This window comes from Oryza brachyantha, chromosome 4 (assembly GCF_000231095.2).
Source record: "Oryza brachyantha chromosome 4, ObraRS2, whole genome shotgun sequence".
Lineage (NCBI taxonomy): Eukaryota > Viridiplantae > Streptophyta > Magnoliopsida > Poales > Poaceae > Oryza > Oryza brachyantha.
Window position 1 is genome coordinate 10504915 of NC_023166.2, and position 20378 is coordinate 10525292.

The 20378-nt window shown below is 40.6% G+C and overlaps 3 protein-coding genes across 3 annotated transcripts; all 3 read right to left on the reverse strand.

The window, feature by feature from the left end:
• Positions 1–6835: 6835 nt before the first annotated feature.
• LOC102709918 (COP9 signalosome complex subunit 8) lies at positions 6836–10341 on the reverse strand. Its single transcript, XM_006652227.3, has 5 exons — positions 10126–10341; positions 9950–10026; positions 9663–9844; positions 8732–8839; positions 6836–7557 (listed from the first exon to the last, which is right to left on the reverse strand). The coding sequence occupies exons 1-5, from the start codon at positions 10207–10209 to the stop codon at positions 7418–7420; spliced, it is 591 nt and encodes a 196-aa protein (XP_006652290.1). The 5' UTR covers positions 10210–10341; the 3' UTR covers positions 6836–7417.
• A 1543-nt stretch (positions 10342–11884) lies between these two features.
• Positions 11885–14903, reverse strand: LOC102710198 (ribonuclease P protein subunit p25-like protein). The gene is made up of 7 exons (XM_006652228.3): positions 14693–14903; positions 13702–13782; positions 13521–13609; positions 13361–13435; positions 12910–13031; positions 12620–12799; positions 11885–12303 (listed from the first exon to the last, which is right to left on the reverse strand). The coding sequence occupies exons 1-7, from the start codon at positions 14813–14815 to the stop codon at positions 12215–12217; spliced, it is 759 nt and encodes a 252-aa protein (XP_006652291.1). The 5' UTR covers positions 14816–14903; the 3' UTR covers positions 11885–12214.
• A 3588-nt stretch (positions 14904–18491) lies between these two features.
• On the reverse strand, positions 18492–19494 carry LOC121054311 (ethylene-responsive transcription factor ERF115-like). The gene has a single exon (XM_040523765.1). The coding sequence runs from the start codon at positions 19435–19437 to the stop codon at positions 18631–18633; it is 807 nt and encodes a 268-aa protein (XP_040379699.1). The 5' UTR covers positions 19438–19494; the 3' UTR covers positions 18492–18630.
• Positions 19495–20378: the final 884 nt, after the last annotated feature.

Sequence of the window (20378 nt, forward strand, 5' to 3'; positions counted from 1 at the left end):
AAGTTTTATATATGTATTTTTAGCGATCTAAAAGTCAATGGTAGAAAATAAACTTCCGTGAAAAAACATAAAATCAACTTCAAATTTAAGGATAAAAAATTCAAATTTTGTCTTATAAATATAACCAAAAGCGAAAAGATGAAGTTGTATGCACATTTGTGGGTTGAGTCTTTAGTTTTTGATTAAGCTTGATAATGCATGCGTGGTCGAGTGGGCATGGTACAATTCAGTACCACAGAAAATACGAAGGGTAAAATGATTCATGTGAGCTAAGTCCTAAGTCCTAACTATATATCAAAGATCAAGTACGCTAAAACTACAATCTAGAGTTGACCTTGATAACGTTTCTTGACTAAAGAAAAATTGCAAGATCCCAACTTAATCTCCAGCAATACTGAGGAAAGTCATTCCATGCCCATATATATGCATGTTTGTTTTGCAAAGTATAAAATGTCGTATATATGCACCTTCCATTGCATGCATGATCAAACTTAGAAAGGATAATTATAGGCATTAATTATTTCTTTTATTTTTATGATTTATTAATTAAGAGGTGGAATTATATTTAGCTATAGATAATCAATAAAATAAATTAATGGTTATGATTCACCGTTAACTCTTACCACCCCAAAGGTAAGATGGAGCACCTTAGTATGGCCACACACATGTCGTTGTGTTGTATATAAAGAAATACTTGGTAACAAAAGCAAAGCCACTATGCGGCTTCTTTAGACTTTCAGAGCAATTTAGAGCACATTGGTCGAATCTTAGCATAGGGATCGGAGGGATGGGGAATTCAGCCTACCATAACATTGTTGAGAAGAAGATAGATCAAGACACTATATTTTAGTATAAAAATCTAGCACTTCGAGGTATTTCTATAAGTACCATATCTATAATTTATCGTCCATGTGATATTATTTTCTATTTGATTTTCTGATGATAAGTAGTATCATAATTAGTTGTGGCATCCAAGCTCCAACCATTTTGCACACACCATATGCGTTGATAGTGAATGAGAAGGAGCTGATCACTCTCAATCTGTCAACAACATCTGAAGCAGGGAAATATCAAGCAAAAGGCCCAAGGTCACAGGTTTGGCAGAACGATCTTGTGTTCCCAAAACCACCCTCGTTTTCATAGCTAGCTAGCAAACTAGTCATGTCGTGTCCTATTGTTTACAAGCGAGCTGCTCTTTTGGTTTTTGCCATCACTGCCAACTGACCGTCTTTTTGTTTTGGCTTATAAGTTGAGTTTGGAAAGGACATAAGTTTAAATAAGAGTATGTTTTTTAAACTAATAAGTTGCTCTTGTCATGCCAAAAGCTAAATTTGAGATTTTTTTTCAGCTTGATCAGAAAAGAGGTAGCACCCCATCATGAATTTAATGCTTTAATAAGCCACCGGTTTACAAACCATACTAGCCAAAAAAAATCAGCTTAATAAAAATTTAAGCTAACATGCGTAAGCCCAAATAACCTGAGACCACCCACCCGGTGGTGCCGCCATCCCCATTTCTTCCGCATCCCCCCACCCGCCCACGCACACAAAACGGAAAGAAACTATCCTTCTTGAAAATTCATTTTTTGAATTTGATTTAAATTTATCTAAATCTAGTCGAATTTTGTTCCAATTTCATTTTTTTTCCTTTCCGGAATTCAGAAATTTTGGCCCTCGTAGGTAACGAAATTGCAAGCAGCTGCTCCTATAGTCCTATTCCATCTACACGACGCTTGCCCTCTATCCACTCTGATGCAACCAGTAAAATCCTCACACTGATCCACTGATATTTTTATTGTAACACTTCTGCCTGCTCATGTAGCTGTCTAGTCTGTGTGCTGGTAAGTTGCGTCTGAACGGTAGAGATATTAAGTTCAGAAAAATGAATTAGCATAATATTTCAGTTATATATGCACGCGTGTTATTGCTGGTTTCAATTTCAGCTGTTTTTATCCTGAAGACATCTACATTGTACGATCGATTAGCTTCTACGATGTGCTCTCAGCATGAATTTGTCATATTTCCGTAAGAAATTTGATTTGGCGTCAGCGTATATAGTACATTACCTTGTATTGGATAAAATATATCGAGTCTTTTTTGGGTCTTTCTGCCAGAGTTGACTGGGTGGTTTTTCAAGAAAAAAGTCACATGACATATTTGTAAACAGAAATAATATATGAATAAAACTTTTATATACGATCTAGAAGTTAAGGCTGAAAAATAAACGACGATTAAAAACTCTAAAATTAGTTTCAAATTTAAGATTAAAATTTTAATTTTATTTGTTTATAAGTATAAACAGCTAGCTGTCTCAGTTGCATCATTATTGTACGGGAAAAAAGAGCATAGTCACAACTACATATGACCTCGAAAGGGCTTCAAGAGGGTAAGGTTATCTTCCATGATGTTGATAGCTAGAAAATGCCATGTCAGATAGGCATGCTAGTCGGTCGTAGTGTGATACACTTAGAACTAGGAGGCATCGAGAATTCCATGAAATCGAGGAGCTAAATGCAGTGCTGCAGATGTGATTCATGTTGCAATCGCATCTATCTCTATGTGGCACACGCAACTAGGGGATAATCACGGACGGCAGTAACCGGTAGCTAGCCTATGAACTAGCAAGGAGATCAAAGACGACGAAGAATACTAAACCATAAAGTTGGGTAAGAGATTTAGTTAATTCTAATTAGTTTCTAACACATTCATTTTGTGGTATGGTATTGGTTTCTCTGCCCTTGTCTATTAGTCAAATTAGACAGAAAGTGTGAACTACGCAAGAAGAAGATGCAGACAAGCATGCAGCATTAGGTCACAGCCCACAAGTACACTCCATGATCAACAACAACGGCCATTAGCACTTTAATATTGACTCTTTGTTCAACAGAAACCAATTTTCAAACAGTACTTCAAACAGGAATGTAATTAAACTTATGAGTTAGAAATACAATTTGCGTCACTGTAACTCTGTCAATTAGAACCACCGTATCAACAAGAATAGTAGCTGCAACTTTAACACTGAACTAACTCTCCTTCCCACTCAAAACGCTTCCTAGAATTGGTACCATGCGCCATATAATAATAAAAGGCTCTATGAAGAATCATGGAGGTGCACACGTAATAAAGCAATACAGGAGATCAGTGATCCAGTAGGTCCATTCTCAGCTATACATTGCATTTTGGTCGCATTTTTGTTGCTATGACATTTGCCTTTCTGACAGTAAGGAACTAAGGGTCTTAATTGTCGTATCAAAGCTCTAACTCCAAGTTTTTTTTATTTAACGTCGTTAACTTTTGGACGCAAGTTTGACCGTTCGTCTTATTTAAAAAAAATTAATTGTACAACTATGCAAAATTACAATTCATCCTTAAAGTTTATTTAGTAATATATCAAATCATAACAAAATAATTAATAATTATATTTTTTTATATAAAATAAATGGTTAAACGTAGATCCAAAAGTCAACGATATTAAATAAAATGAGGCGGAAGGAGTATATGTGATCGTGGCTGGGGCTTTAAGAGGGCAAGGTCATATTGTATGGTTTCGCTGCTGCTGGCGGAGAGCATAGCAATGCAACGTGATATACCATATATGGGTATTCTTGGGACTATGAGGCATCATAAATTCAGCACTGTTGAAACGTTAGGCCGGAGCCATGAAAAAGAAGCGGAAAATGTCATCCTTTTGCAGAATCACAAGGCATCCTCCTTCTGCCCGCGTGCCTGAGTTCTTCTCCTTCACCACTTGCTGCAAAACGGTGATGGATTGGATTGGTCCTTCCCACTCTACAAAACGGGTGCAACCAGTCTTGGAGGGTAGGATGGATCATTTTATCGTCATTGAAAATATATCTCAAGGTTTCATATTTTCTAAGTATAAAATTTTTGTAACTCTAGATACTAATTACTTAGGATGTACCAAAATTTACACTAATTTGATACATTAAAGACCGTAAAATTTTCCGTACATAATATTGCCTATGTTAGTACACTTTGTTCTGACTAACTTAAGAAAGACTCTTTTGATCAATTCAATAAACTTAAGAAGGAGCTGGTTGCTGTCATCAGCATCTAAAGCAGTCAAACATCATTCAAAAGGTCAAACAATGGCATAAATAAGATTTTTCAGAACTAACAGTGCTTCAACTACAGAACATGGTCCCCGTTATAGCATAAGTATGATTGACTCAACCAAAAATGTGTATCACGCATAAGCGAGCCTGCAACCTAAGTTAAGATGGATTATGCTGGGTCAGCTGAAAAACCAGCCAAAATTCAGTAATGCTGAATCCAGGGAACATACGAAAAACATTTATTTCAGAGTCAAATAAAGGAAAGTTGCTAACTTTTACTTTCGGAAGGAAGCTTTATAATATCCAACGAGAAAACCCAAATAGAATAATAAAAGTGCATAGTGCAACCCAAGTGTTTAGGAAACTTCATCCTCTCCTGACATAAGAAATAGCAGCTCAAAATTGCATTCCATTTCAGGACCTTTGCAATTATGAAGCATAACGTAGCTCAGAAATTAATCTGCAAGGGACAAAATGCAGGCAGGGAAATGGCCCGTGTCAGGTCTTGTCGCCACAGCTTCCATAGAGCCCTGGATATGCCATTTAACATGCTGGTGCTGAGCTATATGTAGCTACTTCTCCTCCAGCACAAACCACCACAGCCCTACGTATCGTTGATGTTCATGATAGGCATGAAATGGAGTAGTGGTATGCTGGGGACTAGGAGGCATAGGAAATTGAGCTGTGCCCATCAGCAATCTCCCTGTCATGAAACATGATAGCAAAAGGCCATGTGATGTGTAATCATCGTAGGCCAAATGCAGCTAAGGATGTTATTTCTCATCACAATGCTAAATTGGGAGGCATTCGAGAGCTGTGTCCTACGTATCTTGAAGCAGATGATTTTGGTATTGCGGGAAGGTGTAGATATCAGTTAGGGCTGTTAACAAAACTCGGCGCTTACAAATTGCTAAAGATAGATTCGTCTTGGGCTTAATTCAAGCTCGGCTCGAACTCTAAACAAGTCCAACCCAAACCTCGGTCGGGACTCGTGAGCTTCATCGAGCTGAGCTCAAATAGTCATATCTTTCCTACTCTGAAAGTATAGTCGTCTTCCTTCATTATCCTCCCTTGGCCCGCTCACATATGCCTCGTCGCACGATTCTCCAGCAGCGAATAGTTCAGACCTCAAGGACAGGATGGTGCTTTCCCCCAGAGCAGCAACTTCCATTGACCATAGGCCTGCTCAATGGTAGTCACTGCCTGCCAATAACAATGTATAGAGCAGTTGCAAGCAAATACTGACTTAGTGGCGAGTGATGAAGGCTTGGTGCCAATAAAAATATCAGTTTTATAGAATTTCATTGCTACGAACAATTTCAAAGATAGGCAGTTAAGGTCTTTATTGCTACGAACAAGCAACCCAGGTCAGATTTATAGAATTTCATTGCTTTGTGTTGTTTCCAGAAAGCTGGCTTGGTTGGTTCTCTGGTGTACTGTGTATTTTAAGAGTGCAGAATCTTTATTTGTTCCCGCTTGTTCATCAGTAGAAGTACAAGGTGGCAATGCATGATCAAAGTAACCTCAGTTCAGCATCTCTCTTTCTTGTTTTGTAATATAAGGGTAGCATTTCTTTTTCTGAATATGTATCTCTGAAAATATAACTATTTCTTTCTCTAACTACCTCCCGTCTTCATTGCCACGAACAGACAATAAGATCAGTTTGACATAATTTCATTGCTTTGTTTTGTTTCACTTCGATAGGCAGTCTTTTACCTGATTTGTCTTGGGAGTGTTGTTGTTTCTTGGAAATTATTGAAATTTCAAAAGATTAAGCTCCCCATTATTTTGACCACTTCGATATTACAAGAGTGGGTACAATACAATGTAACAGTTCTGAAAAAACGAAATTCTTCCTTGCAAGATAGAAACGAACCGTACACAAAGGCAACCAGTATGATCCATATATAATGAAGAACAACATTAACGGTGACTTTCCGTCGAACAGAAACAATTTTCAACTCGTACTTCAAAATATGGATGTTAACTTATGAATTGAAACTAAGCGCCATGTCTACCAATTAATCATCACATGCCCATTAAACAGTTGGTGTAAATGGCACTCACATGATCCAATCGGCAGTGCTTGTTGTGCAGGATACAAATTTCCAAGATGGAGAACATAACATTTAGGAGTCGGTACATGAAATTTTACTCTTATTTCTTCAGGGGTTTTTTTATTGAGTGAAATGCACCAGCGATCGCTAAACTTGTGTGCATGTGTCATCTAAGTCCTTAAACTCTCAAAATGTATTTTTGAGTCCCCGAATTTATCTAGTGTGTCATATAGGTCCAAACGGGTTCCAAATGTGGCATAACACGGTGGCGCCTACGTGTTGATGGGGCTGTATGGGTTCCACAGTGGAGGAATCGAGAAAGGGGAGACCAGAATAAGGAGGAGAGAGATACTGATATGTAATCTCACATGACCCCATCAACACATAGACGCCACCATGGCATGCCACGTCAGCGAATGGAGTGGATCAAAACCCATTTGGACCTATATAACACACCAGACAAGTTCGAGGACCCAAAAATATATTTTGAGAGTTCATAAATCTAGATGATACATGCACTCCATGCACATAAATTTAGGGACGGCCAAGAACTTGTGGTTAAGAAGATCCTCTGTTATGTCTAAAAGTAGAGAAAGCAATAGCCAGAGTTATATAAGCAAGAAGAGCTTTTCCACATCTTGCACTGTTCAACGGGAAAAAAAAAAAGGGAGTAGCTCCTTCCAAATAAGCCGAAATGAACACTGCCTTAGAAAAGTTGCTAGTGTAAGGAGGCCTCCCTCAGCATAACTTCACAGAATAATACTAGCCAAAGAAAATCCATTACATACCAACAATGATACTAAGCATACGGTATGCTGCTGCAATGTACGCATTACAACTACAGGTATTGTTCACGCGTGTAACCAAGTTATTGACCATTCGTCTAGGATAAAAATCTCATTAAAATCCCGACAATACATACGCAAAATTGGCAGCTGTTCTACGAACATGAGCATAAACGCCAGAAGTAGGCTCCTCAAGGACTCTTTCGAACAGAAACAATTTTCAACTCATACTTCAAAATCAGAATGTTAACTTATGAGTTGAAGAAACTAAGCACATTGTCATTTACCTCAGTGCAAGTCTGGCAAGGACCACCAACATATCAACAAGCAACCAGTAAAAAAAGGGCAAAGATCGCTAACCAGAAATCACTTGCAGATGCAAATTCAACACTGAACTAACTCTAATTTCCGGCCAAAATGTAACCTGAGGTTTGGCATCATGCTATCATGTGATAACTAGGCTGCTTAAGAGTCACAGGGGATGCCTGTAATACAGGACATTAGTGCTCCAGGTGGAAGACACACTCAGTTAATCGCTGCAGTTTGCTTGCATCAAGCTTCTGGTTAGTCTTAACCTTTGGTTTTACGACAGTAAGCATCTTAGCTGATGCATCCAAGCTCCAACCGTTTTGCATGGCATCTGCATTGATTATCAAGACAATTATTTGTCAACAGCTTCAGAAGAAGGTAAATATCACGCAGAAGGCCAAACGCAATAGCATATGTAAAATTTGAAGAATAATGCTTCAAGTAGAGGGTAGCTTGCCCCCAATATATCAAGTAAGTTATACAGTTATATCCATAAAAAAAGGATACACAAGCACTGATGCATACTGACCACCAAACATGACTGTCAATATGTCGAATAAATCACTAATGGAAAATTTTACTAATTAGAAAGGAAAAAGAATGCATTCGCTAGATGGACATAGTAAAATGTGGACATAAGTTAGTAGTTGGTTGTGTCCAAAAGTAGCACTGACTTTATGTTCCACGACAGTACACAACCAGTATAGGGGTAACCAAGTAGATGCGGATATAACCATACAGACCATTATTGTAACAAAGATCAAAACAAACTAAAATTCATGCACACTATAGTATGTTTCATTTTGACACAATCGAGTCTTGAACACAACAGAAACATTGACACATTATATGGGCTAGTTACAAAAAATCAATGTAAAATGCTCAATCCAGATTGAAGTGAACAACACAGATGGCATGTTGTATGAAGGAAATGTTCCTAGACTCTACTTTGGGAAACTAATGCTTAAACAGAAGATGGATTGATACAGGAATAGTAGTCCTGCTACCTACTCCCTCTACCCCAAAATATAGCTTTTAACCATGATCGGGACAAGTTCTCGTAGCTAGAAATGCTCATATTTTGGGACAGTTATAGTATCATGTAAAATAATATTTTGATGAAGTAGCATGACATATGAAAAAAATCGTTTGGTCCAAAACATGCATATCTCTATAGTATTTATCGCAAAAGAGGAAAGTATGGCTCTTTGAGGACACATGATTGGTGGCATTTCCCCAATGCTCAGTACTGAATGCAACAATGTAATTTATGAATAAGAAATGCTATGCGAAGCTGAAAAGAATGCAGTCTACCCTAAAAGTGGAACTTACAGAATACAGACAAATAAACAACAAATTAACCATGTCAGAATTTTCTGTAGTCTATACTGCAGCTTAAAGCAAAGACATGTCATTTTGCCTCAAAAAGAAACAAAGAGATGTCATGACATCTTAGAACATTAAATAAACTCACTACTATAACAAGATAGCTTCAGAATACATACAGTTAGTAGCATCCTCCTCATTCATCCCCATGAAGTGAGCCACATCTGCAACGCTGATTGTGGAATATGCAGAAGTCAACAGCTGGAATATCCTCTTTCTGTAGCTTTCTGTGGCATCAGAAAACAATATTGAATATCCAAGTTAACCAATTAAAGAATAAACTTGCAAGTTCTATACTATTTCCTAATACTAAAATTATACTACAAGACCAATTGATTAAACAATCAAAAGGGAAATAATCATCATGCTGTTACGCTGCATGCCACATTTTTATGGAAAATGGCACAGTAAGCACTTCATAAAAAGAACTGAACTTCTCTAAGTCTAATTCCACTTTTGTGTCACATCAATGACTGCTGACATAAATTTTAGCAATCGTTTATCTAAAAAGAGCAAATGCATCATATGGATATTACATTAATACATTCTGCAGTTTCACTGAAATAAATGATAAGTACAAAGTGCTTATTTTGATTGAAGCCTGGGTTAAAGCACATCCTCTGTGCATCTACCATTGTATCTTCATGTTGTATTGTTTTCAATAAGTAAATAGGAACAAAAGTGAAACTTTTAGGGAATCAAACAATCTATTATGAGAAGTCCCAAAAGTTAAAATCACTATCCTCGCTACGGAAACAGCATAAACCCATTGAACAAATCAATCTTTAGGAAGCACCTGTTCCAATATAAAATATCTTAACCACACAGCACAAAATTGTACTAACAGCATTCCACCAATGATAACTTCAGCTCAACTGTACAGATAAATTGTTTTCACGGTAAACTCAGTGAACTACATATGCACATCTTCGCCTCCCAATCCAAATTGTAGTACAGAATTTTCACAACTCCACCAAAGCATGTGCAATCCATTCTAGTAACCAAAATTACTTTAGTATTCCACATTTCCATCATAAACACGAGCAATACCTAGGAAGGCAGACACGAAATCAGCGATTTGAGGGCCCCACTCGAACCCCTGCGCAGCCGTGTAGACGCCCGCGTAATCGCGGTTCCACAGGCACTGCCCGATCCTCCAGACGGCGGCAAGCTCCGGCCGCGCGTCCTTGGCCTCCTGCGGCGTCGACTTCCACAGAAACCTCGCGCTGTTCCTGCTCGCGCGCGCGTAACACAAACCAAATTAACCACCGCGCAAGCCCTAGCCCCAAACCGGGTAAAAGCGACGAAGGAGAGGGAGAGGGAGCAGATCGCGTTACAGGTCGCTGAGGTAGAGGTGGGCGAGGAGGTGCACGGCGTAGGGCCAGTCGTCGGTGGCGGCGCCCCGGGACGCGGCCTGCGCGCAGCACGCGGGGGGAAAGGGACCCCAAGAGTTGTCAGATGAGCGGCCTCGCGTCAGGGGGACATGGGAGGGAACCGCGGGATCGGGTTTTACCTCGAGGAAGAGGTCGTCGCAGAGCAGGGCGACGGCGGCGTACGACCCGTCGGAGAGGGCGGCGTGCACGGCGGAGAGATCCATCGCCGTAGCCGTCGGAGGAGGAGGAGGTGGCCGACCGCCGGTGTGGTGGGGATGAGGCCGGGAAGGGGAAGGGGAAGGGGAAGGGTTTTTCGGATTCGAGTAAATTCGGCGGATTTGTGGTGGGGGGAGTTTTTGCGGCACCAAATTTGGAGAAGTTTACCGAAAGTGGAAAGAAAAGAAAAAAAAAAGAACGACGTGTATCTCTAGCCCATCTGACATGCCCGGCCCAGTATGGTCCGTGTTACATATTTGGATCCAATTTGATTCGAAGCTACTGCCTCCGTCTCAAATTAATTGCATTTTGTAGATTCCGGTGTCCATCGTTCGAATGTTCATCTTACTTAAAAGATTTATAGAAAAATTAATCAATGGTCACACATGAAGCAATATTCATCTTTTATCATCAAATGACAATAAAATATTAATATAATCTGTTTAAAATAAGATGGACCGTCGAACGTCGAACAACCGTAAATACAAGAGCTAAACCCATGTTATGAATGGAATGTGTTTTTGGAGAAGCTAAACTATAGCATGTGAAAACACAGTAATTTTAAATCACACTGACGGTACACTGTAGGTGCAATCTGTTGAGCAGTTTGAGGAAAAAAAATCTAGTTCCGTGGTGCATACTACCCAAGGCTAAACTGGTACACACGCTTCTTTTGATGAGTTAATGTGTTTATCGGTGTACTCCTCGTGTGTCTAAGTAGCATCCTATCCTTATCGGTGTCCTCATGTGTGTTCCTAAGATATGTTTAGATAAAAGTATAGGATTAAGTATTAGCTATAAAAACATTTAAAATATATTAATATGAGTTTTAAAGCAATTTTTTTATATATTTTTTTAAAAATATATACACCATTTAGCTATTTGAAAAACATACATGTGGAGAACGACAGGTCTTGTTTCATCGTAGGTTCACATACGCCACACAAGTTCATACATGCAATTTACTCAATTTATGTGTTTCCAACTCTATTCGACTAATTCATTGGCACGATAGGTCTTGTTTCATCATAGGTTCACACGCGCCGCATAGGTTCATAAGTATAATTTGCTCCGTTTATGTGTTTCCAACTATTTAACAAATTCATTGGCAGTCTGGGATTTACGTTTCGTAACGTAAGTCTTTCTAGTATTGTCTAAATTTATTAGTATCTATATGAATTTAGATAAAGCCAGAAAGACTTATAATATAAAACGGATACGAGTGAGTTGCAGTTTGGATCGCCTTTTATTGCCTTTACTTTGCATCACATTTTGGACCAGGTAATTTTACTCTTTTCCTTTAAGCTTGAACCAAATCCTTTTTTTAGTTTGGACCACCAACTCAACTTCTTTTTTAGGCCCTTTTTTTTAGAATATTTAGAGAATATATGGCCTGCAATTAAAAAGTTATTTGAGATGATCATACTAACCATGACGAAATTGATTGGCATTGAGGCAGTACAGAGTAAAACGATGTAAATAAAAAAGTTGCCTAAACTACAAATCACTCAATAACTATCATAACATGAAACTAGCAGAACAGAAGTACGTCGTTTGACAATCTCAAAGATTATGTGATAAACAGTCGGAATCAACTAAGAAACATGCCACATGCCTGCCCATTTCGAACTAGGCGAACGCACGAGAATTTTGAGTAAAAAGGAGCAACACCGTCTCCATATTCGATTCAAAAGGTAGCTCAATACGATTTGCACATTCATAGAAAAAAAGCTGTGCCATCTTCCAACATCATAATAAATGAATCTTCTGAGCTAGGTTTGAGGACAAACACACTAAAAGGATGCTACAATGCACAATTGGAATGGTAACAGCACTGAGAAAAAAGCAAATGGAAGAATAACCTAGCTACAAAATCATAACTAGCCGCATCCCCCACACTGGAGTCACTATGTCAACTTTTGAATATAAACCTAAACAGATTAAGTTACAGCGGAAGATAACATTAATCTAATAAGAGCAGTCATTGCATTTGATAGTCAACAAGCCATCAATCTACTCTTGAGGAGGAGGAGGTCCACGTCCACGGCCTCCACCACGGCCACGTCCACGGCCTCGGCCACGACCCCTTCCTCTGCCACCTTCTGCAGTCAAGGAATATACAGAGCAATATAAGAACAATGAACTGCAAAACATAATACGTGCAAATTTTTAATGTTACTTCTTCAAAAGCCTAAGCAGGACAGTTGTGTGAGTCATAAATTCAAGGTGATATTACTACTGATCACTGATTCTACATCTGACAAACAACCTTGAATTCATATATCACCTTAGAGAGTTAGACAAAATTAAGTCTTTGAACCAATGTTATCAGTCAACCACTCAAAAATCCACTAACTGTGGGACTAAGATCAACAATATATTTTATAATGTACTATTTGCTAGGTAAAGTTAACATACCATGTCCTTGTGCAGGAGGCGCATTAGGCTCCCCATCTTCATATCCACCAGCCTCTTCCATTGCATAACCCCTGCCAGGTCCAAAGGATCCACGCCTACCCCTTCCTCGTCCTCTGCCACGATATCCCTGTGGGGCTTCTGATTCTCCATGTTCATCATCATACTCTTCATTGCTGAACCCTGAATCGCATTCATCCAAAATGGAAAGAGGTAGCATAAATCAACACCAAGACCACTCATAATTTGCAGGGATATAAATTTTACAATCATGTGCATAAGCAGTTATTTACCTCTTCCCCTGCCCCTTCCACGGCGCCCACGTCCTCTTCCACGACCACTTGGCACGGCCTCTGCCTCCTGATCAAAATCAGTTGGTGGCCTTACCTGATCAGCTGGTATCGGTGGCTGGTAACTACACAAAACAGTCATGTCACAGATATATTTCATGAAGAGATAAATATAGCATGAGCATATAGAAAAGAAACAGACTGGGGTTTATGTTTGAATTTGTTAGCATGTAGTTGCTTAAACAATTAGTACAAGCAGTAAAATGAGGCAATCTAGTCAAGATAAAAAGATATGTAATTCAATGAATTTTAAATGAGCAGTTCCTGGCAAGAATTCTACCTATCCCATATTATAAGATAATTGAGCTACCAATAGTAGTCATATCAAACTACAACCCTTCTGCATTTTTTTAGATAAGTCGAAGGGGGAAAGAAAGTGCAGAATCCAACTAACCCTGGAGATGATGTATCCAGCTCCTTCTTCGACAATGTAATAGTAATCAATGAAACATGGCGGGTAGTCTCAAGACTGTCGTAACAACAAAGAATCATGTCAAACACATCAAACCTTTCCAAAATATAAGTTTGTGGGAAAAAGATTATGCGCTCCTTACGTATTGAGCCCTTCTTCTAATGGTTCCCAAGTGTCAGTTATGTCAATTGATTCAATAGATGTATTCTGATGAAGGCCGACAATCCTTCTCTGTTTAGTGAGAGCATGGATTAGCAAACAATAGTTTAACAGCAATGGGATATCCAATATTATCTGGTCATATTACCGAATTGTAATTTTACCTTAAGAAGCTCCACAATGGCAACCGTTTTGTTGATTGCCCTTCCCATAGCTTTGATAACAATTTCATCCGTTGCATTGTCCTGTAACAGATGAGGAACTAGAAAGTTATCATGACTAATTCGAAAACATGGTTATTTTCGAAATTGTCGTTCCAAATTCAAAGAGAATGACATATATAGGGGGTGATTGTTTGGCTTTTTCAGAAAAAAGGTCAAACGGCATATTTACAAACAAGAAATAATTTGTGAATAAAAACTTTGATATACTTGTTCTTAGTGATCTGAAAGCCAAGGCCGAAAAATAAACTACGATAAAAAAACTCCAAAATCTACTCCAAATTTAAGGTTGAAAAATTCAAATTTTGGCTTATAAGCATAACCAAAAGTGAGAAGATGGGGCTGATAAAAACAAACTGCTACAGTCAGATCTCCTATGATTACTGTGTCATATTGAACAGTGGATAACTAACATATTCACATATGTAAAAAACAGTAATAATTAGTGCAAAATAATATCATATAACTACCTTTAGTCCTTTAGCCCTTTAGCCCCCAGAAACCTACTTTAAGTAGGCAGCAGTACAGGCAATTGTAATATTCTAGGCACAAGCCCCACTCATCAATCATCATCAACAACGATAAACCGCAAAAATCTTAACAGCAAAAGCTTAGTACTTCCTAAAACAATCACATCGTAGATAGCAACTAAACAGTAACCCAACCAACGCCTAAAGCTTAAAGCTAGTATAGTTAGCAGTAGCATCCACCAACGCAGCGCGACAGAGCCTAATTGCACCCAAAACAAAAGGTCAATCTGCATCCTAGAGGCCCCAGCCACACCGGAGAGCAACGACGCGTCCAAGATTCTTCGCCCGCCCGCCAGCACGCACGCACGCGGCGAGAGTACTGAACCCGGTACTAAACCCTAGCTATCCCGGCGTCGAGAAGAAGGAGAAGAAGAAGAAGGAAGAGGGCGGAGCGGGGCGGCGACCTGGAGCAGCGCGAGTGCGTAGGTGATGTAGTTGCGGGTGCGGCCCTGCGCGGTGATGCGGATCTCGTTGGCGCCGATGGCCGCCTCCTCCCGCGGCTTCTCCACCCTCTGGTACCGATCCATCGCCCTCGAAAACTGCCTTCCGCTTCCGCTCTCGCTTCCGGTGTGTCGTCGAGATGAGCTCGCTCTCGCCGTCGATGGGAGGGGGAGGGGAGGGGAGGGGGGGTGGGTGGTGATATAGGTGGGGGGAGGGGGAGGCGGAGGTGGATAGGGTTTGTTTGGGGCCGGGGTGGAGGCGGCGGCCGTGGTGGTGGTTGAGAAGACCGGAGCCGAGCCCGACAGGGGCCCGGTTTGGGAGTCCGGGCCCGGCACGTTCGCCCGGTCCGGTCGTGTCCTGTCCGCCTCGGTCGGGGGAATCTGGTCCGGTCCGGCCGGGTCGGAATCGCCGAGCGCGCATCCCGCGCGGGGGGGGGGGGGGGGGGGGGGGGGGGGGGGGGGTTGATCTGGGCCGTCCGTTCCAGATCGGGTCAACGCCCTTCGCAGGAGATTAGGTTGCTGTTCGGATATGATTAGAATTTAGAAACAGGAGTTGTTATCCGCTGTCGATGGAAGCTACTGTGTTTAGCGTTGCTACGAATCAGAATAAATCAAACATGTACGCCTCCAATTTTTGTTCGATCGCGTTCATGATTTATTAGAAAAGCAATTTTACCGTTACCGAGAAAATTATCTAAATATTTTTTACCTCTTGATACCTACTATTCCAGGACTGTAAAATTCTCTTTTTTAAAATAACGTTTGGTTTGTTACTACGAATCTGAGACACCTACTACGTACAGCCAGCCATCGATGATAGGTGTAGATAAGAAAACATCAACATTGGCACAGCCTCAGCATCCTCCCCTGTGCCTAGGAGTGGGAGTGGTAATGGGCAAGGTTTTTTAAGTTTTTTCATAATCTTATTTAATTCTTAAAATTTTATATAATTTTATTTTTAATTTATTTTAAATTCAATCCTTAAATTTTAAGACCAAAAGTTTAGAATCATTACCACCCTACCTGTGACTGAACCAAACCAGACAGATTAACATAAGTTAAACAGCCTAGTCCTGAGGCAAAAAGATTGCACGAGAGTGCCTGTCCTATCATATTATCCGCATATATACATGTGTGTATATGTGGTGCGTGAATATATCTACAGAAAAAATACCTAACGAAATCCCGATGAACCTGATATTTAATGAAGACATACATAAATAGATAATTAACTATTCTATTGTTTGAACGGTATTTCGCAGTGTAATCATACTCTATATTTAACTTAACGGTCCCTAAAATGGTGCACGATAGTACTACTGCTCCCTTGTTTAAAATATAATCACTTTGGAATCTTGTAGTAAAATAAAAGCTTGTATGACATTATTTAAAAAAACTTTTTATCACGTTAATCATTTCTTATTTGAGATTTTTCTATTTTACCTCGCCTACTATTCGCCTCCATGTATTTTTCATTTATTTTGAGGTATCATAGTATTTTTCTAGCCTTAATATCTATTTAAAGAACTTGAAATCTTATATTTTAGATGGAGACAGAATTACTAATACTGAATAGAAACAGGCCCTACAGAAAATCTTGAACGTGCGTACCTGGTCGAAATCAATACCGCTAGATCGGGCAACATGTACTGCTACTAGTAGCTATATGAAGTACCATCCGTGGTACTTCCACAGCTTTGATTACTGATGACTAAGGATGTCCGTAATCGATTTACAGATAATTTAGGTTAACTTTTAATAAAATAAACTAAGTTTTACTTTAAAATTAAAACTAATTTATTTAGTTAAATTATAATTGACGCACGAGCATCCCTATCGATGACATTATCCAAGCTGCTATAGCTATTAATAGAGTACTTTATATTAGTGACCAGGATTCCAACCAAAGATGACAGTAGAGTTCGTGAAGTCATGACAAGGGAGGACGAAACAAGAAGAGTGTTCATGGTGGTCACTGGAGTCTGAAAGCTGAACCAGCTCGTTGTAGATGACAATTAGGCCAATCAAGAGGCACATCATTATTTGTCTTTTTTTCATGAAAAAAAGGCAAACGGCGTATTTACACATGAAAAATTATTTAGGGAATAAAAGTTGTATATGTGTTATTATAGATCTAAAAATAAAGATTGAAAAAATCAAATAGGATAAGAAAAACCCTAAAAACAGCTCTAAATCTAAACATGGAAATTTTAAATTTTGACTCAAGAAGAAGAAGACAAAAAGATAACTCTCGCTATACACGGACAACTTATTATAAATTCCAAATTGGTTATTTGGTTTGCTGCACAGCACAGTCCAGCAGAGGAGGGTCAGGGATGAATGGGCCATTGGCCATTCAGTAGTTCGCTGGTGCGGTTTAGGGGGGGTTTGGTTTCTCTCACCTTTTTTTTAAGCCTCTATCGTATCGAATGTTTGACATTAATTAAAAGTATTAAATATAGACTATTAATAAAACCCATCTCATATTCTGGACTATTTTGCGAGATGATCTATTGAGCCTAATTAGTCCATGATTAGCGAATGTGATGCTATAGTAAACATTTGCTAATCATGGCTTAATTAGGCTTAAAAAATTTGTCTAATGAAATAGCATTTATTTATGTAATTAGTTTTGTTATCGGTCTATATTTAATATTTCTAATTAACGTCCAAACATCCGATGTGACGAGTGACTAAAAAAGTCTCTGGATCCAAACAGCCACTTAGTCCCATACCAGGGAGCAAAGCCGGTGCGCTGCCAACTCAGCCCCTTTGATTCAAAGGAAATTCATAGGAATTTTAAGGGATTTCATTCCTATAGAAATTTTTTCTACCAAGCCCTTTGAACCAAAGGAATGAACCCTATAAAATCTTATGAAATTTCTATGGAATGCCTCTTCCTACATAAGTTTTAGAGGAAATTTAATAAGAGGTTGAACCTCATGGAAAATATCCTTTGAGTCTTTATTTCTTCTCAAATTTCTGTGTTTTTCTCATGGTCCAATCAAACGGTCATTTCTACGTTTTTCCTATGTTCTGTAATCCTCTGTTTTACGCTTATATTCCTGTCAGAATGCTATATTCTTCGTTTTTTTATTCCTGTGATTTAAAAGGGGCCTCAAATGGTATCTACGGCTGGCGTGCCGAAATGGAGGCACACGCCGAGCCCAAGGAAGCTCGTGTGCACTTGTATAGATTCATCCCCACTAGACCAGTTCTTTTTTATGTTCCATTGTTTGGTATGGCCTACGAGAGTACGAGCCAAGCGCATGACAGATGCATTGGGCAATATTTTTTCTTTTTATTCTTCACATTTTTTTTCAATTTTCTTCTTTGTATTTTTAAAAAGACAAGAAAGTGTTACTTATTTGGAGATCTAACACCATCCTCCCTCCCCTACTTCCAGCTCTAGTTGCACCACCCTCCCCATCGGGCACGACCTAGATTTAGAGAAGATGGTATTAACATTGTTATTGCTACTGTGCTCACCCAACTTCTTCTCGATAGCAATGGTCTTATCATAGTATAATTTTGAGACATATAGTGTTGGTTTTAACATGACTTATCTGACAAGATTATTCTTTTAATTTACTACTCAGCTGGTCATAAAAATATAATATAGCTATTTTTGGGGTTTTCGAGGATTAAGGATTATGATGAATGGTCTAGAATGCCCTCATTAAAGTCAGTGAAGGGCCTGTTTTTGGTTGGGGTAACGTGGACTAGGGTAATAAGATACTAAGATATAAACACTAGTGCAGAAATTTGCTTTTACACATACTATATAATTATATTTAGAATAGGTATTTATATCCTAGAAAGGAGAAACGAATTACTCTAAAAAAGAATATGCTAAGTCTTGAATCCTTCGCTTCCTTCTTCAAATGTTGCTAATGAATCCTTCAGTCTAGAAAGCCGTTATACGTACTGTCACTGCCCTGCTCCCACCAGTTCCCGCCAAGAAACAGAGGACCAGGGGTGGCGCCACCACCGGCGGCGATCGATCCGCCGCCCGAGCACGACGACGACGGCGACGTCCCAATGCTCCACGAGCGCAGGAAGCGGCCGTTCCCGTCGCCGCCCAGGAACCCGTCCGCGACGACGGAGCCCGGCGGCGGCGGCGGCTCCGGCGCAGCCAGGATCCTGGAGTACTCGAGGTAGTCCGCGGCGTCGCCCGGCTGCGACTGCGACTCCAGCAGCGCGGCGGGCGCCGACGACGCCGCCACCGCCGCGATCGCGGCGTCCGTGGCGCGCCGCGCGGCCGCCGCCGCGGCGTCCTCGGGGAAGTTGAGCTTGGCGCGGCCGCCGCGGAACCGGAGCGCCGCGGCGTCGTAGGCGCGCGCCGCGTCCTCGGCGGTGGCGAAGGTGCCAAGCCACACCCGCGCCGCCCTGTGCGGGTCCCTGATCTCCGCCGCCCACTTCCCCCACGGCCGCCGCCTGACTCCCCTGTACTTCCTCGCCGGCGCTGCCGCAGCCGCAATCCCCCTCCGCGCCGTCACCGCCTCCCTGGCGTCTACCCGCCACGGCACCGTCCCCGTCCCCGTCCTCGTCACCCCGGCTGATTGCTCCTCCCCCAGCGGCGGTCCACCTCCGTACGCGACGACGTGGGTGAGCGCCGACACGATCGCCTCCGTCTCCGCCGCGAGCTCCGGCTCCGACAACGCCATCGCCACCACACTAGCTCGCTTTCTGCAGCAGTCTGACCCCATGCACGCATGCACACCCCCAATTTATACTCTTCTTCCTCGACCTCGAAACCCAAGAAAGCCAACCAACATACCAAACACCCTCCCCCCCCACCATGATCAGCAAGACAACAAAGCACGAAGCTCCAGCTCGGCACACGGTCGAAGAAGCCAAATTCGAGTAAGCAACAGCAAATCATTTCTTGATTGCTTAATCGCTTTTGCTTACAGCGAGCGAGGACGAAGCGAAACCGGCTTACGACAAGACGGAGGAGGGCACCTGGGCACTCATCTCCCCCGCCGATCGATCGCTTGGCCACGAAGGATCTGGGGATGGATGAAGGATGATCAGCGGTGACTCCGAGAAGACCACGCGCCCGAGCAAAAGCAAATCTTGTCCGCGCGTGTCCATGGCGATTGCTGTTGGATTGTTCTGAAGCAGGAGACAAAAAGCAGAGACATTTGCTACTGATGTGGTTACTCCTGCGGTTTGACCGTCTAGAAAGAAGTCAGGAGGAGGAAATAAAGGCAAGTCGGCCCAGAGAAGAGTCGCGATCGCAAGAAGTTGATGACGCAAAAGCAGTACTCTTCGCTTTATACAAGTGATAGGAAAAAGTCACGGCAGTAGCATGAATTTAATTTGAAAAAATTACGGTGACACTTATCCGAATACGTAAATTATAGTAGCATTTTTTCGAATAGCTATATTTACAGTGATATGAAACGAAATAATCCTTTTTTTTTTGGCTTTTGGGTCTGCTGCTCTGAGGCAGTGTTCTTTTACACTATTATTCTTTGCTTTTCTTAACCTTTTGCTCACATATTCTTTGAACTATTTTATGTAAAAATTTTATTATCTTATATTTTAAAATATATGTTTATCTTAATAGTAGCTAATTTATCATTTTGTATCATTAAATAATTATAGAAACTCATGTAATCTTTGTTCTCTGCTTAGAGCATTT

Excerpts from the sequence above, each read along its gene's own strand:
- LOC102709918 (XM_006652227.3), bottom strand. The coding sequence starts at position 10,209 with ATGGATCTCTCCGCCGTGCACGCCGCCCTCTCCGACGGGTCGTACGCC. Across the intron at positions 9,845-9,949 it reads CACCTCTACCTCAGCGACCT|GAACAGCGCGAGGTTTCTGT; the intron begins GTAACGCGATCT and ends GCGCGCGAGCAG. Across the intron at positions 7,558-8,731 it reads TGAGGAGGATGCTACTAACT|ATGCCATGCAAAACGGTTGG; the intron begins GTATGTATTCTG and ends TAATCAATGCAG.
- LOC102710198 (XM_006652228.3), bottom strand. The coding sequence starts at position 14,815 with ATGGATCGGTACCAGAGGGTGGAGAAGCCGCGGGAGGAGGCGGCCATC. Across the intron at positions 13,610-13,701 it reads CCATTGTGGAGCTTCTTAAG|AGAAGGATTGTCGGCCTTCA; the intron begins GTAAAATTACAA and ends CTCACTAAACAG. Across the intron at positions 13,436-13,520 it reads TTAGAAGAAGGGCTCAATAC|TCTTGAGACTACCCGCCATG; the intron begins GTAAGGAGCGCA and ends TTGTTACGACAG.
- LOC121054311 (XM_040523765.1), bottom strand. The coding sequence starts at position 19,437 with ATGGGGTCAGACTGCTGCAGAAAGCGAGCTAGTGTGGTGGCGATGGCG.